This window comes from Ovis canadensis, chromosome 1 (genome assembly GCF_042477335.2).
Source record: "Ovis canadensis isolate MfBH-ARS-UI-01 breed Bighorn chromosome 1, ARS-UI_OviCan_v2, whole genome shotgun sequence".
NCBI classification, from domain to species: domain Eukaryota; kingdom Metazoa; phylum Chordata; class Mammalia; order Artiodactyla; family Bovidae; genus Ovis; species Ovis canadensis.
In genome coordinates, this window is record NC_091245.1 from 93,950,489 (window position 1) to 93,975,000 (window position 24,512).

Below are 24,512 nucleotides of genomic sequence, written 5' to 3' on the forward strand. Positions count from 1 at the left end.
CCTCCCTGTCCATCACCAACTCCCAGAGTTTACAGAAACTCATGTCCATTGAGTCGGTGATGCCATACAACCATCTCATCCCCTATCATCTCCTTCTCCTCCTGCCTTCAATCTTTCCCAGCATCAGGGTCTTTTCAAATGAGTCAACTCTTAGCATCAGGTGGCTGAAGTATTGGAGTTTCAGCTTCAACATCAGTCCTTCCAGTGAACACACAGGACTGATCTCCTTTAGGATGGACTGGTTGGATCTCTTTGCAGCCCAAGGGACTCTAAGAGTCTTCTCCGACACCACAGGTCAAAAGCATCAATTCTTCGGCACTCAGCTTTCTTTATAGTCCAACTCTCACATCCATACATGACTACTGGAAAAACCATAGTCTTGACTAGGTGGACCTTTGTTGGCAAGTATCTCTTGATACTTTTAAGGTTGTTTATTTTGGGGGCTTTACCAACTGAGCCACCAGGGAAGTCAATATTTAGAAGTTAGACTGTGATGTTTCCTGATGTTGATTTCTTCAGACTTACCTTACTTGGGATTTACTGAGCTTCTTGGATCTTTAGATTTTTATCTCTTGACAGCTTGGAACATTTTCTGCTGTTATTTATTCATGTACTTTTTCTTTCTTTCTTTCTTTTTTAATATTTTCTCCTTTCTCCTTTCCTTCTAGAACTCCAGTGACAGAAATATTAATTCTTTTGTTTTAGCCCCAGAGACCCCTGAATTTTTGTTCGTTTTTTTTTAGTCTTTTGTTTTCAGATTGAGTATTTCCTATTGTTCTGTTTTCAAGTTTACTGATTCTTTCTTCTATCTCCTCTATTCCTCTGGTCTGCTGTTGAATCCATTCATTGTATCTTTTAGTTTAGTTTGGATTTTTGGAGGCTTCATTACCATGACCAATTAAATCATTGGCTATTGGTGATTAATTTAAATTTCATCCCCTCTCTTCTCCCTGGAGTTTAGGGGGAGGGATGGAGGTTGAAACTAAAAGATCTAACCCTCTAATCACAGGGTTTGTTTTCTCAACAACCAGCCTCCACCCTTGTGTGTGTATTAGTCACTCATATGTCCATGGACGGAGAAGGCAATGGCACCCCACTCCAGTACTCTTGCCTGGAAAATCCCATGGACGGAGAAGCCTGGTGGGCTGCCGTCCATGGGGTCGCTAAGAGTCAGACACGACTGAGTGACTTCACTTTCACTTTTCACTTTCATGCATTGGAGAAGGAAATGGCAACCCACTCCAGTGTTCTTGCCTGGAGAATCCCAGGGACGGGGGAGCCTGGTGGGCTGCCGTCTATGGGTTCGCATAGAGTCGGACACGACTGAAGTGACTTAGCAGCAGCAGCATGTCCATGTAAGTGGACAAATCTTTGCGACCTGATGGACTGTAGCCTGCCAGGTTCCTCTGTCCATGGGATCTCCAAGGCAAGAATACTGGAGTGCCATTTCCTCCTCCAGGGTGGGACCCAAAAGTCACCTTCCCTGAAGCGTTTTTCAGGAATGAAGGACAAGAGACAATTACTCCATTACTCTTATACTAAGCTCAGGAATTCCAAGGGTTTGAGAGCTGTGAACCAGGAACTATGAATGAAGACCGAATATATGTGACAGATATACCTGCATTTGGTCATCTGAATGACCAAATATATATATTTTCCTATAAATCACAAAATCACTCTTTGTTTACTCCATCTTCCTGGAGCTGAAAATCCTGTGTCCTTTTGATGTGCCCACTTTTTTTCTTTTATGAGCACTTTAAAAATTTTTGGCATAACAAGATAGTCTGGGTTTATCTTGCATCTTCCTGCTCTAGCGGTGGGACTAGGCATTTCTCCAAAAAGCTCTGGTTCTATTTATTGCCCCCACTGGATTTTGAAATGGGTGAAAGCCATAAGTCTGCTCTCCAACAAATCCATTAACCACATTATAGTGAAAGTAGATCTCAGACCAGATTCACCACAAGTATAAATAAACTTATTAACTTATTAACTCAATTCTTATTCTCAGAGAAGTTCAAAATAATCTTTCTTTCAGACTTTAAAAGTCTAAACTCTGGTTTTATAGGTGTTCTGTACATTGCTTTCATGGCAGGTCACTACAGGCAAACCCCAATTTTCCGTAGTCAAGGTACAGATACCCACCTTCCCACAGCTTCAAACACAGAGAACTTTCCAGAGTTCATATTGGCTCAGGACCAAGCAGGGGTTTTAACCTAGGGCATCACCTCTATAGAGTACAAAACATACTGGTTTATCTGATAAATTCATGGAAGGTTAGTGAGTATCTTTCAAATATGTTGAGCTAATCTGTGTATCTTGACTGTCTAATTTCACTAGGGATAGCCCATTTTTTATATTCATCATTGCTAGTCAACAGGCCGCTATTTTAGTCAAGAATAAGCAAAGCACCCTTTGTTGATAGAGACAATGATGGAGAATGGGCTTTCTGAAGAGAAGGCCAGCTGACCACCACTGGACAATGCAACCTTGATGAGAATGCTCGTGGTACCAGGGTGAAAGCTTGACCTAAGTAATACTGATGCATAATATCCCACTGAATGTGCTTAATACTTTAAAGTAAATTAGATAACACAGTGACGCCATGCTTCAGCATCATAGACACGCAACAAATTTCAGTGGAATTGAATTACTACTTAGGAAATCTGTAATTAGGAGTCCTTTTAGATATCACTTGAGGGACACCATTCTTAGAAATGTTGTTGAGCAACTACTGCATGCCTGATGCCAGAGGAAGCCTTGATATGAAGAAGGAGAGTACTGTTGGCCCGTATCCTCTAAGACAGCAGCAATGGCACTTAGTCAACAGCTGGTCTCCTGTGCTGGCACCTTGGCTCTTGGGAAGCTCGCCTGTGGCACAGCTTGACTAGAGACTGAATAAGAAGGGAAGGGACCCCAGAGGGCTACGATTCCCAAGACAGAAAGTTGGTAGATGCAGGAGAAATGGAATTAAATATCTTCCCCTGCAGAATCCCAGGGACGGGGGAGCCTGGTGGGTGCCGTCTCTGGGGTCGCACAGAGTCGGACACGACTGAGGTGGCTTAGCAGCAGCAGCAAAGTGCTGAAGGTCTTTAGAGCAGCTTGGAGAAAGAGGAGATAAAGAGCTGACTGAGGTGGCCCTTTACCTTACCTTCCGGTGATAGCAGCTTCAGGTCCCTCGTCTTATCACCGCTTGTGTCTGTGAGTCATTATCTCTCCTGCCATCTGTCTTTGTCATACTGTAACTCTGTCTGCTTCCTGCTTTCCTTCCTTCCCGTCTCCTTTTCTCTCTCCTGTTTCCTTATCCCTCTGTCTCTGTCATTTTGTCGTTCGGAGTCCCTCGGTACCCCCACCTTTCCCGTCTCAGTCTCTGTCTCTCTGTGTGTATACCATTTCTTCATCTCTGCCTTTGTCTGAGTCTCTGTCTCACTGGCTGTCTCTACTTGGCTTTCAGTCTCTCTCTCTGATGTCTCTGTGTCTTTCTGTGTGTATCTCCATGTGTCTTTCCCTTTTCACTCTTTCTTCCCTGCCCTCTCTCCCTCTCCCTGGTTACTCACCTGTCCTCTTTCCCATTCCCACCTATGTAACTCCATTGAGATGTACATACTAGCATATACCATTACCCATCCTGCTTATATGTATATCATTGTAGATTTATAGATACACAGTACTTTCCCCCATGGTATAGAAGCATATATTTGTTCCCATGCTGTTGCCAAGCTGATAGAAGGTCAGAATGGTTCTCTACCTCAGAAATGTGTCTCAAGGCACAAACATCCCCTGGGCAGAAAATGACCTTCAGTCTCCACCTGGTGTTCCAGAACTATTGGGTGGGGGGTGCAGGCGGGCGTTAGGCAGGAGGTCTAGCCAGCTGCATAGCTTGTTGGTACCAATATACCTCTCCATGTGATTCCCAGGGGATGTTCCATGCAGACGGTGGGGTCATGGTTTAGGATGAATTCTCTGAGAGCATCTCAGATGCTCAGCCTATGCTCCCAGCCTATGTGAGTTTGTGATGCTTTCAAGGGTGGCTGTGGCCTGCCCGCCCTGGTGATGGAGCACAGGTGGCATCTCTGGCTGCACAGTGAGACAGAAGTCCACTGTCCCCACAGGCTCCTCAGCTGCAGCAAGACTGTTCATACTTTGCAGGGAGTTTGTGGGTGAGATGACGCGTCTTACAAGGTTTAGTAGGTAGAGGGGAGTCAAGAGGCAGATAACCCTGACTACCTTCCAGGGCCGTGTCGTGTGAGAGGCTCTCTCCCAGGAGCTTTCCCTGTGTGCTGCTTGTTTACTCCTGCCAACAGCCCCACCCTGTGGATTCAACAGCTGACATGGAGACAGTTTTTTAAATTAGCCCTGTTTAATAAGCCACTGGTCTGGGGACTCAGTGAGCCAGCCCATATTCTTCCCATTGTACCAGTGATCTCCAGACTCCTTTTTTTTCCCCTTACAAAACAGAAGGCTTTCATTTTTGAGTGGCATCTCAGTTGACATTTCAGTATTGAAAAGAGCTGGGTGCTGTGCTGTTGCATTAAAGAGGAGCAGAGTCCAGGGCCCAACGCTCTGCCGCCGCCAGCCAGCCCTGCCAGTGCCACCGGCAGTGGTGAGCAGGGCGAGAGCTTGGCTGTGTCTGGGAGGAGGGGTGGGAGTGTGGGTGTGTGGGGCGTTGAGAGAGCAGGGGGCCCTGGGTGACAGCACATGGTCCACACGGGTGGGACTGAAAGCAAAGTAGATTCTCATCTCCCCCAGCTGCCAGTCGCCCACTTGAAATTGCCTCTGACAGAGTAAATTCTAGGGGAGAGAGCAAACAATTGTAATGTTTGTTTTGTGGCTGGCAAATTAAAAATATAAGAGTGCACAGGTTCAGAGTAGCAGGGCGACTTAGTGTCACAGTGGTGAATGGAGGTGTGTGGCCACTGATTTTCTGTGGTCTTTCTCCAGTGGCATGTGACAGAGGCAGGGAGTCAGCCCACTTAGGAATCTGCCACGGTCTGGCTTTCCCTAAAGTGATGTGGCTTGTCGGGATATTTGTATCTAGTTCACGAGGAGCCTGGCGAGTGGTCCCACACAAACGAATCACACAAGTACTACAGAAGTAGTAATGATCCCACTCGGCTTTCATAATTGTCAAGCCCCAATAAACTTACAGGTGTCCTGATCTAACAAAAAAATCTCGAAGAATCAAATAAAATGAGCAACAACTCCCGTGCCACTCCGCCATTCACCTGCATGCCCAGAACTCAGCGCCTGCTGCCCTGGTTTTCACAGGGTCACCCCATCTCTTTGCATGTGTCCACATAGTACCAAGATGAGGTATGTCTGCTGTATATTTTTAGTGCAGAATCTCCTATTTTCCCTGAAGTCATTTGTTTCGAGGTCCAAAGAAAGTGCCCCCCAAGCACCCTCATCTCCAGCACCTCAGAGTGTGTGAGTTCCATGTGGGTTCACATGCTCCACTTCTGCCTTGGGCACCGGAGCCCTAGCCGGGTGGTGTTCCAAGTTTTGGAACAGGAGCAGGTGGTATGGGTGGCGGCCAGTGTTCTTGCTTCCTCTACCAGCATGACGAGAGTTAGCGGAGCAACAGCAGCAGGGGCAGAATGATGAGATGATGATCGGGGGCAGCGGTGCCAGGAGGGATGGCGGTGGCGACCACTCTTCAGCCAGCATCCTGTAGAAACTGCCGTTCTCTGCACTCACTCCGAGGTTCATCCACAGTTACAGTGGTGGAGTGCAACCCCAGCCAAGCACTCCACATAAAGGCTTAAAATCACTTTTTTTTCTTGACTGCCAGTTGGCATGTGGGATCTTAGTTTCCCTCTTTAGCATTACTTTTTATTTTTATTTTTTTTTAGCATTACTTTAGTTTCGATTACTACTCTAGTTTTTCAGTTATTCTTCCCAAACTCCAAAGTGATAATATTAAAAGCAGCACCCAAACTTTGCCAGTTAGTTGGTAAATATCCTTGGTATACAGTCTGTGTTTGTAGACAATATATAGTACATATTGAAATTATTTGGTATAAAATGAGAGTTTAAAAAGCAAATAGAGGTACTTCTCTGATGGCTAAGTCCAGTAGCTAAGACTCTAGGCTTCCAACGCAGTCCCCCCCGCTTCAATCCCTGGTCAGGAGACTAGACCCCACAGGCCGCAACTAAAGATCCTGGATGCTGCAACAAAGATCAAACATCCCGTGTGCCTCAACTGATACCTATAGCTCAGCCAAATAAATAAGTAAATAAAAATGTAAAAAAGCAAGCATAAAGTCTTTTTGTCTCCTCATATAAAATACTTGAAAATAAATACCAAGGTAGAGTCTGCAGAACTCGAGTTTAGGGAGATTGTCTTAAAAACATGCACCTGAAGACTCCTGCCCTTATTACATTCAGGTCAGGCTTTGCAGAAGTTATTCATGCAGGGTTTTGAGGAAGGGTGAATAAAAGGTTATGTAGATGTGATTAACTTGGTATTAATGCAAAAAAAAAAACAACCTAATCTAGGAGTCTTGACTACTTTAAAATGAGCTAATAGCCATCGGGGTGAATTTATGTAGCAAATTGCTGTCTGCTCTATTCAAATTATTCCCCGAGCTCTGACTCATTCAGAAAGCGCCAAATATCACGGAGACACACAATTATCATGCTTAATTAATGTTTGCCACCAAAAAGAGTAAGGTTGGAATCTTTAATATCATTGTAGATATTGAAGAACTGAAATTGACTGATTATTATCTGGAGATTAATATATTTTCCCCAAGCCATACCCTGGGGTCAAAAAACAGAGTGTTAAAACTATTGGAAAAATTCACTGCAATAATTGCTTTAGGGGCTAATTTTTTTTTAATGTCTTGCTTCCTTACGCCTGTACTACTGATTGTTATCAGCTACACACTTCACCCATTAAGTGGTAATTCAGAGTGACAACTACATTGAAATGAAGCAAGTTAGTTAATCACCATGAAACTGTTCCTGAACTACCCTGTCCAAGCACTCCCTAATCACAGGAGGCCCCTGAGGACCTGACTTTCTACTGAAGGGAGACTTTCCTGTGTACACAGCCGTAAATATTATATTTTTGTGGGATATACAGGACAGCGGAGGGCTGAAGTTTGGTTGGAATTGTTACCAGAACGGTTCAGAATTTTTCTCAGCATGGTACCCAGCACACCAGTTGTGCTGAGCCCTGGGGGACGTGCTGTAATGATGCAGGGGAAGGCACTGTCTGATTCAGCCCCACAGCCTGGAAATACTGACAAGTGAGGGGCCAGTACGGGTGGGGCTGTGGTGCTGGCAATCTGACTTCTTTGTTCTTCAGTTGCTAGGTCATGTCCAACTCTTTGCCACCCCAGGGACCGTACCACACCAGGCTTCCCTGTCCTTCACTATCTCCCAGAGTTTGCTCAAACTCATGTCCATTGAGTCAGCAAGGCTATCCAACCATCTCATCCTGTTGCCCCTTCTCCTCCTGCCATCAGTCTTTTCCAATGAGTCAGCTCTTCGCATCAGGTAGCCGAAGTATTGGAGCTTCAGCTTCAGCATCAGTCCTTCCAATGAATATTCAGGGTTGATTCCCTTTAGAATGGACTGGCTTGATCTCCTTGCAGTCCAAGGGACTCTCAAGAGTCTTCTCCAGCACCATAGTTCGAAAGCATCAATTCCTCGGTGCTCTTCTTTATGGTCCAGCTCTCACATCCATACGTGACTACTGAAAAAAACATAGCTTTGACTCTGGACCTTTGTCAGCAAAGTGATGTCTGTGCTTTTTAATATGATGTCTGCCAGGAGCTTGTGCCCAGGGGGTGATCAGTAACACGTGCCCAGTCTTGTTTGGCCACCCAGTCAGCCCGTGGAAGCTGCCTTAGTCTTAGGTTTTCTTTATGGTCAGGCAGGCTGTGTCCCCAAGAAGCCATGGGTTCATTTTCCTTTCTGGGGAAGCTACATTGGACTAGTCATCTCCTCTGGGCTAGTGAGTGAGTGTGCCTTTTGAAAGGGACACAGCAGCCAGGTGGGGGAGCTTGAGTGCCTCTCTATGTCCTGCTGAGGCCCCTGCCTGGCTTGTGGGCTCATTGACATTCTGTGTATTACAGACGGCACAGTTCTAATGGCTTTGTGCTCCATGTGCTTCTCTCAGAGGGGTATCTGTGGACCAGGGAAAGTGCGTTCAGGGCTGTACTGCTTCAGTCGCTCGGGCATTGGGAAGTAGATGTTTCAGTGGCAGATTTTGCCTTGACAGCTTTTTCAGCCGGGTTTCCAGTACACTGCCATGCTTGCATTTCTCCTTAGCTTTCTTTCTCGTTGGTGTAGGGCTAAGCTGAAACCAGAATGTTCCCTGTGTCAGATTGGTGCTAGCAGAAAAGAAAACCCCTCAAATCCCAAATCTCTCTCATACACCAAATCTTTCCTCATACAAGAAAGTCATTCATTCAGTGGCTCCAAGGAAACGATGACAAGCTAGGTGGTTCCCCACCTGTCCATCAACTTAGAACTTGATGCTTGAAGTCATGACTTTGAGACAGTGTATATGAAGATGCCTATAAGATTATAACATTTCATGAGATAGTGTATACGAACTCCTATTATATAGATAATTCATCAGATAGTTAATTTGTGCTGGTACTGTCAGTTAAGCACTTGGGATATAACTATGCACTTAGGAGACTCACAGCATCATAGGGGAGAGACAAGTAAACCAGTAACTCACGATACATCCATCACATGCTAAGTTGCTTCAGTCATGTCTTGACTCTTTGTGACCCTATGGAACAGAAGCAAAAATAGGAAGGAGATGGCAGAGGGCTAGAGTGGTCAGCCCTGCTCCTACAAGTCAGGCAGGACTTCCCAGGAGAGGAGGAAAGATGAATAGGAGCCCACCAGGGGACCAGGTGGGGTTGGGGGTGGGTATACGAGGCAGGGGCACAGCCCATTCTAAGGGTAGTCAGTTTCTCTAAGGTGGCAGGCTTCTCGGCAACAGTGGAGTGAGTAATGTTTGTTTTCCCTTGGGGAGCTGTGCCCTCCCTGGGCACCTGCAAGGCTCGGTCCTACATTATTCATGTGTGGCTAATGCAGAGTCATTCATCCACCGATGGCCAAAACAAGGAGGACCGGAAGGTCACAGCCTCCTTGGGGAGGTATATGACCCACGCTCCAGAAAGCTTAGGAGAAAGGGCTTGTGTTTACCATGCCCCGCCCCTTCCATTAGAGTGGTCTGTGGTTACAACACGTTTCTCAACCCTTGTTTCATGAAATGTCACCATACATTAGTGGGGAGAAAGGGGCAGCTCAGGTCACAGGAGGAAGGCGGACAAACTCGTGACATTGAGAGCCAATGAGAAGTCTCAGAGCAAAGGCTAGTTTTGTGTCTAAAGATCCTTCTTGCTCTAAAGTCTTCCTAATATGTGTAACCAGTTTAAGAAACATCTCTTATAATCGCATTCTAGGCCAGTGAGGAAGGTTAAGGCAGCACAGCACTATTCCGAGGAGGGAAGACAAGAAGGCAACCTGGGGATGGTTGGTTTGTATCCCTGTGGCTATACCAGGATGTCAGACAGTGTGTAAAGGGTAAAAGTTCAGTTAAAAGTTAGAAATTTTATTAAGTATCTGTATTTAAAACATGCACTATAGAACGAGCTAAATCTACTCTTAAAAAAATAAATGAATAAACAAAACCAGCTTGGAAGTTGATTTTAAAATGAATTATTCCTATCTCCTCACCCCCAGCCTTCTTATCATTTCCCAAGTAGCCAGGCCACAGAACCTCCACTCCAAATTTGATATGCCATCTTCCTTTTCTACCTTTTCCCTCTCCTTTCTGCCAACCCCTGGTGCTGTTACCCTAAGCCACAATGACCTGCTTATTTCTAGTATTCCTTCTAATGATCAGTTCATTTTTTCCATAGTTTCTGGAATGAAACACATGCTAAAAAAATAGCCTTCACCCAGCATGTTGTAATCTCTGTGCTTGTCATTTAACGTGCTCAAATGCATCATTTTATCACTAGTTAACTCCAGAATTCTAAAACTTGTAAGTAATTTGAGCATATAATGCTCAAGGAAGATTTTGAGGCAGATATCTTGGCATTAGGACCATAATCCACTGCCCTCTCTAATAAGATTGTGTCTGAGCTGCAGTTGGGTCATCTATAAAATGGAAATAGCAAATACCTATTTTGAAAGGTGGTTATTTGAGATTAGAGGAGAATATTATATAAAAGTTGGATGGTTACTCATCATCTAGTTGTAAGCAGCATACCCCCATTTGATACATCTTTTTTTAATTGAGGTATAATTGACCTTCAACATTATAGTAGTTTCAAGTATACAATGTAATGATTCAATATTTGTGCAATAATATTGTGAAAAGATAACCACAATAAGTCTAGCTTGCATCCCTTACCATATATAGTTATAAAAGTTTGTTTCTTGTGATGAGAATTTTTAAGATATATTCTCAGCAACTTTCAAATATGCTGTCTAGCATTAACTATAGACATCATGCTGTATATTACAGTCCCATGACTTACCTATTTTATAACTGGAGGGTTGAGCTTTTTGACTCCCTTCACCCATTTTGTATCTCCCTTCTCTGCTGTCTCTGCAACCACTAATTTGATCTCTGTATCTATGAGCTTTTTTTCTGTTTTAGAGTCTTCATGTAAATGAGATCATACAGTATTTGTCTATCTGTCTTTCTCTGTCTAACTTACTTCACTTAGCATAACACCTTCAGGTCCCATCCATATTGTTGCAAATAGCAGAATTTCCTTCTTTCTTGTAACTAAATAATATTCACACATACACACACACACACACACACACACACATATATCTCAGATTTTCTTTATCTGTTCATCTATTGATGAATATTAGGCTGTTTCCATACCTTAGCTATTATAAATAATGCTTCAGTGAATATGGGGGTGCCGATGTCATTTCTAGTTGTGGTGGTTTAGTCACTAAGTTGTGTCTGACTCTTGTGACCCCACGGACCGTAGCCTGCCAGGCTCCTCTGTCCATGGGATTTCTAGTTAGTGTTTTCATTTTCTTCAGAAAAATACTTAGAAGTAGAATTACTGGGTCTTATGGTAGTTCTGATTTTAATTTTTTGAAGAACCACCATACTGTTCTCCACAGTGACTGTAGCAGTTTACATTCCCACCAGCAGTGCATAAGCATTCCCTTTGCTTCACATCCTCACCAACCCGTGTTTCTTGTCCCTTTGATAACAGCCATTCCAACAGGTATGAGATGATAGCTCATTGTGGCTTTGATTTGCATTTCTCTGATGATTAGTGATGCTGAGCACCTTTTAATATACCTATTGGCCATCTATCTATCTGTCTTTTTTGGAAATTTGGCAGATTGTCTGCCCAGTTTTTGACTGGATTGTTTGGGGGTCTTGCTATTAGGTTGTATGAGTTATTTATATAGTCTGGGTATTAACCCTTTATCAGGTATATGCTTTGCAAATAATTTCTCCTGTCCAGTGCGCTGCTTTTCATTTTGTCGATTGTTTCCTTTGCTATGCAGAAGCTTTTTGGTTTGATATAGTCCAACTTGTTTATTTTTACTTTGGTTACTTTTGCTTTTGGTGTCAAATTCAAAAAATTATCACCAGGATCAATGTCCAGGAGCTTATTAATGCTGTTTTCTTCTAAGAGTTCTATGGTTTCAGGTCTTATGTTCAAGTCTTTAATCTGTTTTGATTTTTTAAAAAAAAATCTTTGTATATGTTGTAAGATAGAGGTCCAGTTTCATTCTTTCGTATCTGGTTTTCTCAATATTGTTTATGTAAGAGACTGTCCTTTCCCCATCAAACATTCTTGGTTCCTTTTTTGTAAATTACCTGACCATGTACATGTGGATTTATTTCTGGGCTGCCATTCTGTTCCATTGATCTGTATGTCTGTGACATATCTTTGATATATATTTTTATTACTCAGATATTAATTTTGTTTTAGGATTATGTAAGCATGCAATCCATTTTAAAGCAATAATTTATTTTTTCAAATTATATTTCTGCCATGTCAAAAAAAACGATTGATGTGATTTGTGATGGTCCCTTAAGGCATAAGGTTTGATGATTTCAAGGGAATTTCTTAAAACATATTTTGTTACCACCTTTAAAACTTATCTCTAGTTCCATTCAATTTGAGGTTGATCTCATTCATGCTAACGGTATCAGATAATACTTGTTCATGGATGAGTCAGCGTAAGCATTTCCAGCTTGAATCTGTTCTCTTCTCTGAGGTCTCCACCTTGTCCAGACTGGCCTGGACCACTGCAATGACCTTGACAGGTCTTTCCATACCCATGCTTACTATCACTCTTCCATTCTTTGAATTGCAGCTAAAGTAATTTAAAAAAAAAGTATTTTCTTGAAGTATAGTTGTTTTACAAAGTTGTGTTAATTTCAGCTGTACAGCAGAGTGATTCAAAATGAAGGAGAGTATACATATTCCCCTTTATATTCTTTTCCATTATGGTTTTTCACAGGATATTGAATATAGTTCCCTGTGCTGTATACAGTGAAAGTGAAGTCGCTCAGTCGTGTCCGACTCTTTGCAACCCCATGGACTGTAGCCCACCAGGTTCCTCTGTCCATGGGATTCTCCAAGCAAGAATACTGGAGTGGGTTGCCATTTCCTTCTCCAGGGGAATCTTCCCGACCCAGGAATCGAACCCAGGTGTCCCACATTGCAGGCAGACGCTTTAACTTCTGAGCCACCAGGGAAGCCTGTGGCTGCCGTATATAGTAGGGCCTTGCTATTTATCCATTCTGTATGTAAATAATAGTTCAGCTTTTCTTGACTTACACTAATACTTCATCCCTTTTTGAAAGGTGCCATTCTCAGTCGCTAATCAGTAGGAATCCTAATATTAAACACAAGACCTCCCAGATGCTTCCTTAATGCCCAGTCAGTGGTTACTGTCTCAACTCTTCATGTCTGTCTACCTGCCTTTTTACCCTCTTTGAGAGCTGGAAGGCCTTGCATGCCACCTGGCCCTGGACTCAAACCCATACTTACCGTATTTTTGTTCCTTTCAAGGCACCTGCTGTTGGTGCCTATTCCCAGTTGTGCCCAATTTTCTCAGGTCTGCTTTCTTTAGATGAGTGAATGATTGTACCAGTGCTCTTAATGCCAGGCCCCTTAAGTCCTTTTTCAAAATACAGTGTTATTAACTTAAGAACACAGTATTATTAACTTAATGCAATATAGTGATTGTGGTAAGCATATGAACAGAAATACAGATGTTGGTTATGAAATAAAAATAGGTCAAACTGATGAACTGAAAATATCTTAATTTTACGTTCTTCCTTTTCTGTATGATAAAAGAAAAGTAGATTTCCTGCTTTTTCAATTTGCAAGTGATTTTTCAATTTGAAATGAATTAGTATAGAAAGGAATATTCTGTAGCTTTAGAATTTGGCTTGTCATTAAAAATGAGAGGAGAGTCATCACTTATAATCTCTAGCCAATTAAGGGCTTGAATGACTTATAAATTTATGATTTTTAAAATTTAAAGCCTCATAAAGAACACATTTTTCAAGAATGTCACAGTCATCATATTTAGGATTTTTATAGCTTAATTTCTGATACCTTGGTTTGGGTTTTGCCTTGGTACTAAGTATTGACCAAAGGGCAAGAAAATAACCTAGTAATTTAGTCTAACTTGGTGGGTGACCTCTTTGGTCAGTGGTAAAGAATCCACCTGCCAGTGTAGGAAACGTGGGTTCAGTCCCTGATCTGGGAGGATCCTGCGTGCCATAGAGCAGCTAAGCCCGTGTGCCGCAGCTGCTGGGCCTGTGCTCTAGAGCCCGGGAGCCGCCACTGCTGGGCCCACGGCTGCAGCTGCTGAAGCCTGAGCGTGCCAGAGCCTGTGCTGTGCAACGAGAGAAGCCAGCACAACGAGAACCCCGCGCATCACAACCGAAAAGTGCCCCCGCTCTCCATAGCTAGAGAAAGACTGCGCAGCAGCAGAGACCCAGCACGGCCAAAAATAAGTAAACAAATAAATAAAACTGTAAAAGTAGGTCATCTCCTGATAAATTTTCTCAAATACTGCGGGGATCACTCTCCCAGTGTATTTTGTCTGCGCTTTGACAAAATAAAACTCTTTAGATTATATAGTAGGTATGGATAAGCATGTAAACTATATTTGGAAAGTTTTTAATATTGAAAACAGGACAAAACATTCAAACCAAAATTGCGTAAGTTCAGGGGACAGGGAATGAGGAAAACTACACAAGTTTACAAGTCGTCCTAAGCGCTTGAGTTGGCATTCCTGAGTCAGCCACCCCTAGTTCACCTAGATTTGTCAGTGGGATTTCCCAGGTTCCAGTTGTCACTTTCTCTAATTTGCTTTAAAAAAATCTGGCAGTGCTTTTCAATTTTTCTGTTGGTTCCTAACTGTTTCCCAGAGATGTAGGAAGATGCAGTAGTCCAGCCGTCATTGACCTGAAGAAAAATTACTAGAAATTACTTTGACAATTAGAACTAGCAGCCTGAGAATTAGAATTTGAAATTTGCTGGTGAAACATCCCTTGGGCCATGTCTTCCTAAAACTGCCATCCAATCTGATAGCTGTCCAGTGGCTAGAAGGTTAGTATTACAGCCTTTTTGATGAGTTTGAGAAGTTCTGTAAATGTGGTTGGCAGCCATGTTGGTCTCTCCTTATTGATTAAACGCAAAACTGATCAACGGAAGTCTGAACCTCTTGGCCATATAAACAGACCAGCAGAATTGAAGTTCAGGATAATCAAAGCTAAACTTGCAGGCCAGATTTTAAAGGCATGAAAGCACCAGAACAAACACCGAGCATATGAAAGACATAAAAGCACGTGTTTGAACTCCATGGTGTTAACAAGACCTGACTGCACTTGTTTCTTATTGGCCATTGTAAGAGAAGAGAGATTAGCTCTGTAACAAATGCAGTCCTTTCTTCTCTAATCAACCAACCTAATATTTAATATTTGATTCATTTTTCAACCTGAAAATTGTCCCCCTATGCATTCCTTATAAGGTGAGAATTCTACCACAGAACTATCCATACATCCAAAATAAATTAATTTTTCACAAAACAGAATTTCTCCTTCAAATTCCAAAACTTGCAATCATTTTATGTGAAGCTTTAAAATGTATTTACTCGTTCCTTACAGATCCTTAAATCAGAGTTTCTTAACATCACTTAATTTTTTTTGATCGGTCAGGCCATGCTTCCTGAAGTGTTTGGCTAATTAGAGGTCTTGAAGAGGCTGAAGAATGTTTGAAGTAGGGGCACTGGAGGAAGTGGGCGGAAGTCTGGGGAATGGTGGTCTGAGACTGGAATGCGCATAATCAGGATTTTAGAGGGGATGCTGTTGTTGAGGATGACACGGTCCAGATGAGGGGGTTAGGGGATTCTTAACCCGACTGCCTGGAACTTAAAAATGTGCAGTGTTTCTCCACCGCAGTGTTGTCAGGGGTTTAGCTTTTGACTTCACCATCACTAACATGCGACCCTCTTCATCATGGACTCAGGTAGAGTGCCAGCTTTCATTTCTTCTCCTTTTTTGCATACACACATTACCTTTTTTATTTTTAATTTTTAATTGTAGTTGATTTACACTGTTGTGTTAGTTTCAGGAATACTGTACAGTGATTCCGTTTTATATATACACACATATATATGGGCTTTCTAGGTGGTGCTAGTGGTAAAGAACCCCCTGCCAATGTAGGAGGCATGAGAGACATGGGTTTCATCTCTGGGTAGCGAAGATCTTTTTAGATTATTTTCCCATGTAGTTATAACAAAATATTGAGTAGCATTCCCTGTGTTATACAGTGGATCCTTGTTGGTTATCTGTTTTACATATGGTAGTGTATATATGTTAATCCCGTCTTCTAATTTATCCCTCCCCCTTCCCTGGCAGCTCAAACAGTAAAGAATCTGCCTGCAATGTGGGAGACCCGGGTTTTATCCCTGGGTCAGAAACATCCCCTGGAAAAGGGCATGGCAACCTACTCCAGTATTTTTGCCTGGAAAATCCCATGGACAGAGGAGCCTGATGGGCTATAATCCATGGAATTGCAAAGAGTTGTATACGATTGAGCGACTAACGCTTTCTTCTTCCCCTTTGGTAACCATAAGTTTGTTTTCTATGTATGTGGATCTATTTCCGTTTTGTAAATAAGTTCATTTGTATCTTTTTTTTTCAGATTCCACAAATAAGTGATATCATATGGCATTTGTCTTTCTCTGTTTGACTTACTTCACTTGGTATGATATCTCTGGGTCCATCCATGTTGATGCACATGACATTATTTCACTCTTTTTTATGGTTGAGTAATGTTCCATTGTATTTATATAACACATCTCCTTTATTCGTCTGTCAGTGGACATTTAGGTTGCTTCCATGTCTTGGCTGTTGTAAATAGTGCTGCAGTGAACGCTGGGGTACACGTGTCTTTTCAAATTATGGTTTTCTCCAGATATATACCCACGAGTGGGATTGTGGGATAATATGGTAACTCTACTTTTGTTTTTAGAGATCTAGCTTTCAAATAGACATTTTAAGTAGACTAGTAGAAATAAAGAAGGGACAGAGGACAGATCAGCCATCTCTTGAGACCATCTCCTGGACACAGCTACGTGATGCTTCCAATTATGTTCATTATGCAGAACTTGATAGTGTGGCCATCCTAATTATCAGGAGATTGGGAAATTTAGCCTTTCTTCTGGGGAGCCACATGCCCAGCTAAGCATTCTCTTCCTATGAAAGAAAGGAAGAGTGGCTGTTTGAAAACAGGCTAGATTCTCTGCCCCAGAAAGCTGCACAGTCTAATGATGTGGTCTTCAGACAAGCTGATAATTTTGGAATTTGGTTATCAGCTCGCATCTCTGCTTCTCAGGTCCTTGGGTAAAAAGGAAAAGCAGCCTCCAGTTGAGAAGGACCTGGTTCAGTGAGTGAATTTCCTCTGTGGACAAACAGAGTTCAGTAAGATCAAGAATGGAGAGTACAGAGGAGTTAAAGAAGTAGGGGATTTCCTGAAGGTGGGACATTCTTTCACCACCCATCATCCCCCTATGTCTTCCTTTTCTCAGCATAGATTTTGTTATTATAATAAACATTCCTTTTCAAATCCCCACAACTTCCTGGTGCCTCGTTCCCTGTGTAATACTTCTGGGAAACCCCTTGACTCCTCCGCGCCTTCTCTGCACACAGTGAGTAAGAACAGAACTCAAATGTGCATTCACCGTGCCCTGTGACATTTCCTTTGAATGGGTCATGTCCCCTTCTGAGAAGGGCCTGTCTTCTTCCTCCTTAAACTGTAAGTTCCCCCTCCACTCACACTCCCTTCAACCGTCACCCTCACTTGATATTTCAGTGAAAAAGAACTGAAGCAATACAGCAAGGTCCCTTTACTGCCTGCTTCTGAATCCACGTTCTGTCTTCCTCCTTTTGCACTGGAAGTTCCTCACATCTGTGAAAGGGTCCCTTCTCTACTTTGTGCATTCAAGACCCTTCCTTCTTGCTTTTCCAGGTTTGTTTCTCCTGAGGTGGCGCCAGTGGTAAAGACCCTGCTTGCCAGTGCAGGAGACGTGAAGAGATGTGGGTTCCGTCCCTGGGTCTGGATGACCCCTGGAGGAGGGCATGGCAGCCCACTCCAGTATTCACGCCTGGAGAACCCCACGGACAGAGGAGCCTAGTGGGCTGTAGTCCGTGGGGTCACAAAGAGTCAGACGTGACTGAGCATACCCTCTCTACTTGGTACCTTCAAGCCCCTTCCTTCTTGCTTTTCCAAGTACTTCTCTCCTACAGAGATATCTTCTCTACTGTCTCTCATTAATGCGCACACATGTCAAAAAATACACCAGTTATCTCTGACCCCCACCTCCCTGTCCAAATCCTGTCCTGTTTCCTTACTCTTCTTCACAGCAAAACTCACGGAACCCATTCTGTGTACATCTGCTGCCTGCAGTTCCTTAAGCTTGTCCAGTTCTTCAGCCGTCTCCAACCCAGCTGCCATTAGCACTCTACTGAAATTGGTTTTTAAGTGTCCATTTTGTTTCCAAATATAACTGCACACCTCTGTCCTCATCTTAACTTGACCTCTAAAGCAACATTGGATATACTTGATTACCCCCTTCCTCCTTCAGTCACATCTCTTCTTGTAGTGATTGTGACACCACCCTGCCCTCTGTTTCTTGCTCTCTCTACCCCTCTACTGCTGCTGCTTCAGTCGTGTCCGACTCTGTGCGACGCCATAGATGGCAGCCTACCAGGCTTCCCCGGTGCCTGGAATTCTCCAGGCAAGAGTACTGGAGTGGGCTGCCACTGCCTTCTCCATTGACCCCCTGCTAGAAGTGAGTTTTCTGTGGTAGTTCCCTTCTACTCAGCCACCAAATGTGGAAGTGTATTGGGCTCCTGTCCTGAGCCCCCTCCTTCATCTCTGTTCTCATAAGCTCTCATTTCCTCTCCCTTGAGCTCAAGACACATGCAAATGCTTGATGAGCATTTCAGTATGAATGTTTTTATAGGCATCTCAGTCTCCATCTCACCCTCAAAATGTGTCTAAACAGAACTCTTACTTTCCCACTATGTACCTGATAACCCTTTGGCAGCTTCCTCTACCTCAAAATGTCACCACCACATATATACAATGGAATATTACTCAGCCATAAAAGAAATGAATTGGGTCGTTTAATAGTGATGTGGATAAACCTAGACTCTGTTATACAGAGTGAAGTCAGTCAGAGAAAAACAAATATTGTATGTTAACATATATATATGGTACTGATGAACCTGTTTGCAGGACAGGAAAAGAGATACAGACGTAGACAGCAAACTTGTGGACATAGTCGGGGAAGGAGAGGGTGGGACGAACCGAGAGGGTAGCATTGACGTGTATCCACTGCCATGTGTGCACAGACAGCTAGTGGGAAGCTCTGTGTAACACAGGGAGCTCAGCTCGGTGCTCTGTGACAGCCGAGAGGGGTGGGATGGGAGTGGAGGGAGGCTCAAGAGAGGGGGATATATCTATACTTATAGCTGATTCACATTGTGGCACAGTAGAAACTAACCCAGCATTGTAAAGCAATTGTCCTCCAATTAAAAATATATATATCCTCAATATTAAAAAAAAAATTTAAAAACTGTCACCAGCATCTACTGAATGGCCAAAGTTAAAAACCTGGGTTGAATCCCTCACTCTCCATTTCTCTCCTCCCCGCTCCACATCTCATTCATCAACAAGTCCTGCTGCCTTCAAGATCCCTCCCACATTCATGTGAGTCATGTAATTCCATCACTCTGGCTTTCATCCAAGCCCACATCATTTCCTGGACTATTGTAGGAGGTTCCCTGCTCCCACTTTCCGTGTTGTATTGCATTCTTTAAGTGTGAATGCTGAGCTTTAGAAACGTTAAGTCCAGGAATGCACGGTCTTCCCTCTGCACTGGACTAAAATCCCAGCTCTTTCCTGTGACTCAAGGGCCTGCATGACCTGGTGCCTGCCCAGCTCTTTGGTCTCATTCCATCCCACCCTGCAAAAGGCACTCTGACATGTCTTCAAGGACCTTATGGCCATTGCACTTATCCTCATGTTCCCCAAACAACGTTTCAGTGTTGATCACTTCCTCATCATCCAGGTCGCAAATGTCCCTCCCCAGAGAAGCCTTCCTGGGTACCTTATTTAAAGAGATTTTCTTCCAGCCTGTCCCTGTATGTTTACTTGGTTAATGTCTCACTCTACTGGAACTTACACTCCATGAGGGCAGGGACCAAGTCTAGCCCATTTGCATCGGTATTCCCAGTGTTTAGAATAGTTTTATTAACCTTTAGTAGAAACTAATCAAATACTTATTAAATACTGGGATGAAAAAACCTGGAGTATAGTTCAGTTTTTGGTCATAGAGCTTCCATCACTCTCTCATTTAAATTACGACTGCCACTGAGAGCAGTAGCTACCTGATTACTATTTTTAGGGGCTGTAGCACCCTAGACTATTATTTCTAATCCATGAAGGGCTAGGAAAATAGTTAATTAATCTTGTTAAGAACTGCATGTGAAGGACAGAAGAACTCAGAAGTAGTAAAGCACAGCATTAGTGAGGGGCTTCATCCTTGCTTATTTTCCAGTGCCTAAATGTTTGTGTGTGTTGTTGTTGCCTAAAGATGTCTTGTCAAGACCTTTATCCATCTGATCTTGCAGGAAATACAAGAGAAGGAGAGAAGTTAGATGTGCTTTGGGCTATAACAACTGGTTGTCAAAGCATGGGACAGGAGTGGTTTGATGGATAGAGAAGGGACAAGTAAGGGGTGTCTCCATGCGAGTTTTCAAGAAGGGGCTTTCTTAAATTTGTCTTTGCTGAGCCCAGGAAAGGGGCTGTGGAGGGGAGAGATGAGCAATCTCTTGGTTCTCTGAGGTCACATCTGAGACACCAGTTGGCTTTCATCTCTGTAAGCAAAGGTCACTGTAACACGTCACTGCTGCTGCTGCTGCTGCTGCGTCGCTTCAGTCGTGTCTGACTCTGTGCAACCCCATAGACGGCAGCCCACCAGGCTCCCCAGTCCCTGGGATTCTCCAGGCAGGAACACTGGAGTGGGGTGCCATTTCCTTCTCCAATGCATGAAAGTGAAAAGTGAAAGTGAAGTCGCTCAGTCGTGTCTGACTCTTCATGACCCCATGGACTGCAGCCCACCAGGCCCCTCCATCCATGGGATTTTCCAGACAAAAGTACTGGAGTGGACGTCACTAACTAGGTCTAAAGATAATGGCATTTTAAGTAGAAGGTGATTACTTTCTCTTTGAGCTTATAAGTTTCCCTAACGGTAAAGAATCTGCCTGCAATGCGGGAGACCCAGATTCAATCCCTGGGTTGGGAAGATCCCTTGGAGAAGGAAATGGCAACCCACTCCAGTATTCTTTTCTGGGAAATCCCATGGACAGAGGAGCCTGGGTGGCTACAGTCTATAGGTCACAAAGAGTCAGACACGACTGAACAACTAACATACACAGTACTCCAGGGATTATTTTTTATTGTGGTAAAACATACATGGCATAAAGTGTGTCATTTTAAAGTGTACAGTGCAGGGACATTAAATACATTCACATCCTTGTGCAAACATCACCGCTCTCCACCTCAACAACTGTGTCATTATCCCGCACAGGTAGCCCCTCACTCTCCCAGCCCCTGGTAGCCAGGGTGCTGCTTTGTCTCTGGGGATTTGATTAGTCCAGGTGAAGGAAAAACACTCCTCCAGCGTGTCCTCTACTGGCAGCTACTTCCCTTCAGACACTTCTGCCGACAGATTCGTGTGGGTGGGAGTTAGGGGGCAGGGTGGGGCTCCCACCTCAGGCTGTTCTGCCGTACCAGCAGGGTGTACTACAGATTGGTTCAGGTCTGATACCGTCTACCTGAGTTAACATCAGGTCCCACAGGTCAGGGTTCCATCCCACAGGACTGCCCCGCTGACCCCTGCAGACACCAGTCACAAGTTCAGCCTGTTTCCTGTGCTTTTGATACGCTGATTGTAAATCAAAGGGTCCTCTGACCTCCTCCTTTGGTTGGATTAATTTGCTAGGGAATTTCCCAGAACTCAAACATTTTATTTACTAAATTACTGGTTTATTATAAAAAGCTGTAACTCTAGAACAGCCAGGTCGCAGAGGTGCACAGGACAAGGTGTAGATGGATGGAAGAGAACAGAGCTTCCACGCCCCCAGAGCTCAACTGCCCTCCCAGTACCAGCACAAGTTCAGTGACCTGGAAGCTCTCCAAACCACATCTTTTTGGATTTTTTGGCAGCTTCATTATGAAGGCATGATTGATTAAGCCTTTGGCCATTGGCAGTTGATTCAACCTCCAATAGCTCACCTCTGCCCAGAGGCCTGGAGGGAGGGGCTGGAAGTTCCAACCCTCTTTACATGGTTGGCTCCCCTGACAACCAGCCCCTATCTATGAGGCTTTCCAAAAGTCACCTCATCAACATAATAAGCTCAGTGTGATTGAGAGGGGCTTATTATAAATAATAAAAGACACCTGTTTTAGCTGTATTGCTCTGACGCTTTTTCAGGAACTGGAAAAATAAATCTTACAGAAACAATATACCCCCTGAGGGAAAAGTTAGGGAGTTTGGAATGGACACGCACACACTGCTATATTTAAAATGGGCAACCAACAGGAGCCTACTGTACAACACGTGGAACTCTGCTCAGTGTTACGTGACAGCCTGGATGGGAGGGGAGGATAGGTACGTGTACATGTGTGACTGAGTCCCTTCTCTGTTCACTTGAAATTAACACAGCATTGTTAATTGGCTCTACCCCAATATCATATGAAAAGTTTTTTTAAAAAAAGATACCCCTGTAATTCTTACATAGGAAATTACAAGGGCTTCAGGAGCTATGTTACAGGAACAATGGTTGAAAACCAAATATATATTTCTTATTATAAATTGCAGTGTCACACTCATAAATGCAATCACACAATATTTTTTCTTTTTGTCTGTTTCTCTTAGCATAGAGTCAGAGTTCATTCATGTTGTAGCTTGCTAGAATTTCATTCCTTTTTAAGGCTGTATAATATTCCATTGGATGTATATGTCACATTTTGTTTATCTGTTCATCTGTGAATGGACATTAGGGTTCATTCCACCTTTTGGGTGTTGTAACTAATGCTGCTATGAACCTTAGCACACAAATACCTGTCTGAATCCCTGCTCTCAGTTCTTTTGTATATATACTCAGAAGTGGAATCACTGTATCATATGGTTTGTTTTTATTTAATTGCGAAGTCATGTCCGACTCTTTGCGACCCTGTGGACTCTGTCCGTCTCCTCTGCCCATGGGATTTCCCAGGTAAGAATACTAGAGTGTGTTACCAGTTCCCTTTCTGGGGAATCTTTCTGACCTAGGGCTCAAACTCAAGTCTTCTGCACTGCAGGATTCTTTAGCACTGAGCCACCTGGGAAGCCCAATCATATTGTTATTGTATATATAATTTTTCAAGGAAAATACTCAAGGGATTTAAAGCCCATTAATTTATTGGAGAAAAGGACCGTTCCTTTTTGGCCTCATATATGTCATATACTATGCTAGGTGTCAGAGAGACAGACACAAATGGCTTACAGCTCTTCCTGTCTCGAGATGCAGGGACTTGGAGTGAAGGACATAGTCAACAGACGGGTAAGTAATTAGCTATTGCATACTGTACTGTGTTCAGTGCTGCCACAGGATGTTTATAGACTACTGTGGGAGCACATTACAATACCAATTTCTGGGGTTTCTGAAGACAGAATCTCCTTGGGTGTTGTCCTGGATGGATGTTCTGTTGAATTCTGGTTAACAGTGGTAATGCAGTGGAGAAATTCTAGTATACAAGTTTTTGTTGTACATTTGCTTTTTTTAAATAGCTAACTCCATCCATCCATCTTTTCTGTGACTTAAATGTCTCCTCTTTGTTTTTTTTCTTCCTCTAGTGGTTTTTAATTGCCAACAGATCTTACAAAGTGAGTGCAGCAAGCTCTTTTTTCTTCAGTGGAGTGTTTGTGGGAGTTATCACTTTCGGTCAACTCTCTGATCGCTTCGGAAGGAAGAAAGTCTATCTCACAGGTAATCTGTTAGTGTTCATGAACTGAGTAAGAGAAGTTATTTTCCTAAGTTTCCCAGAGAAATAGTAAGGAGACCATTTTCTTAAGTTTCTCAGGGAATTGCTGTATGGACCCAGAACTGATTTTTATTTCACTGGTGAGAGGTCAAGTGCTTCTGGCCAAGCATTTTAAAGCATACCTGGGGAAAGCCAGGTATTTGCATTATAAGCATTTGCTAGTGGTGCCTTCTGCAATCCGTGGATTCTAATTCATGCCATGTTTCTAAGGGGAACAAAGATTGAGGCGGTTTGCTAGATCCATTTCCTTGTATCTTGTGTGTTGATTCATTTCAGATGAGCTCCACAGGACTCAGCATAGTTCACTGGTCAAGCTGAGTACGAACTAGGAATTTTCAATTTTCAGTGTTATTGGGAATAGTTGAAAACTGCGCATGAGGACAGAAATCAACTTGTAACAAAGAAAACCTCAGTTTTTCTTGATAATCTTTAAGAGAAACTGATTTAGAAACAAACCATAGCTTAGAAAATCTAAGTTCACAAAGATTTATCTTCACAAATTAACGCATATATTACATTCATCAAGTGTGTGTTGTCTCTGGTTTATTGCATACTGTTCTTCTCTTTCTAGGTTTTGCTCTTGACATCTTGTTTGCTATTGCAAATGGCTTTTCCCCTTCATATGAGTTCTTTGCAATAACTCGCTTCCTGGTGGGCATGATGAATGGAGGGATGTCGCTAGTGGCCTTTGTCCTGCTGAACGAATGTGTGGGCACCGCCTACTGGGCACTCGCAGGTACTGCTTCAATCTAGGCCGACTTGGAGATGGGGAGTGGCTCCAGAGAACTTTGCAGGAACCAGCTTAGCCCTCGTGTCTAAAAATGCATCTAGACTTGAGGTGCTCTATCCAAATACTAGATTTGCTTTTTT

General features: G+C 43.2%; 1 protein-coding gene across 2 annotated transcripts in view; it reads left to right on the forward strand.

Moving 5' to 3' along the window:
* Nucleotides 1-24,512, forward strand: part of SLC22A15 (solute carrier family 22 member 15) — a 96,861-nt gene that overhangs the window by 26,199 nt on the left and 46,150 nt on the right. The window contains exons 3-5 of one of the 2 annotated variants that reach the window (XM_069601497.1): nucleotides 23,075-23,161; nucleotides 23,455-23,587; nucleotides 24,214-24,378. In XM_069601497.1, the coding sequence (XP_069457598.1) occupies nucleotides 23,075-23,161; nucleotides 23,455-23,587; nucleotides 24,214-24,378 (385 nt within the window). The remainder of the gene's footprint in view (nucleotides 1-23,074; nucleotides 23,162-23,454; nucleotides 23,588-24,213; nucleotides 24,379-24,512) is intronic. The other variant, XM_069601490.1, reaches the window with a different exon arrangement.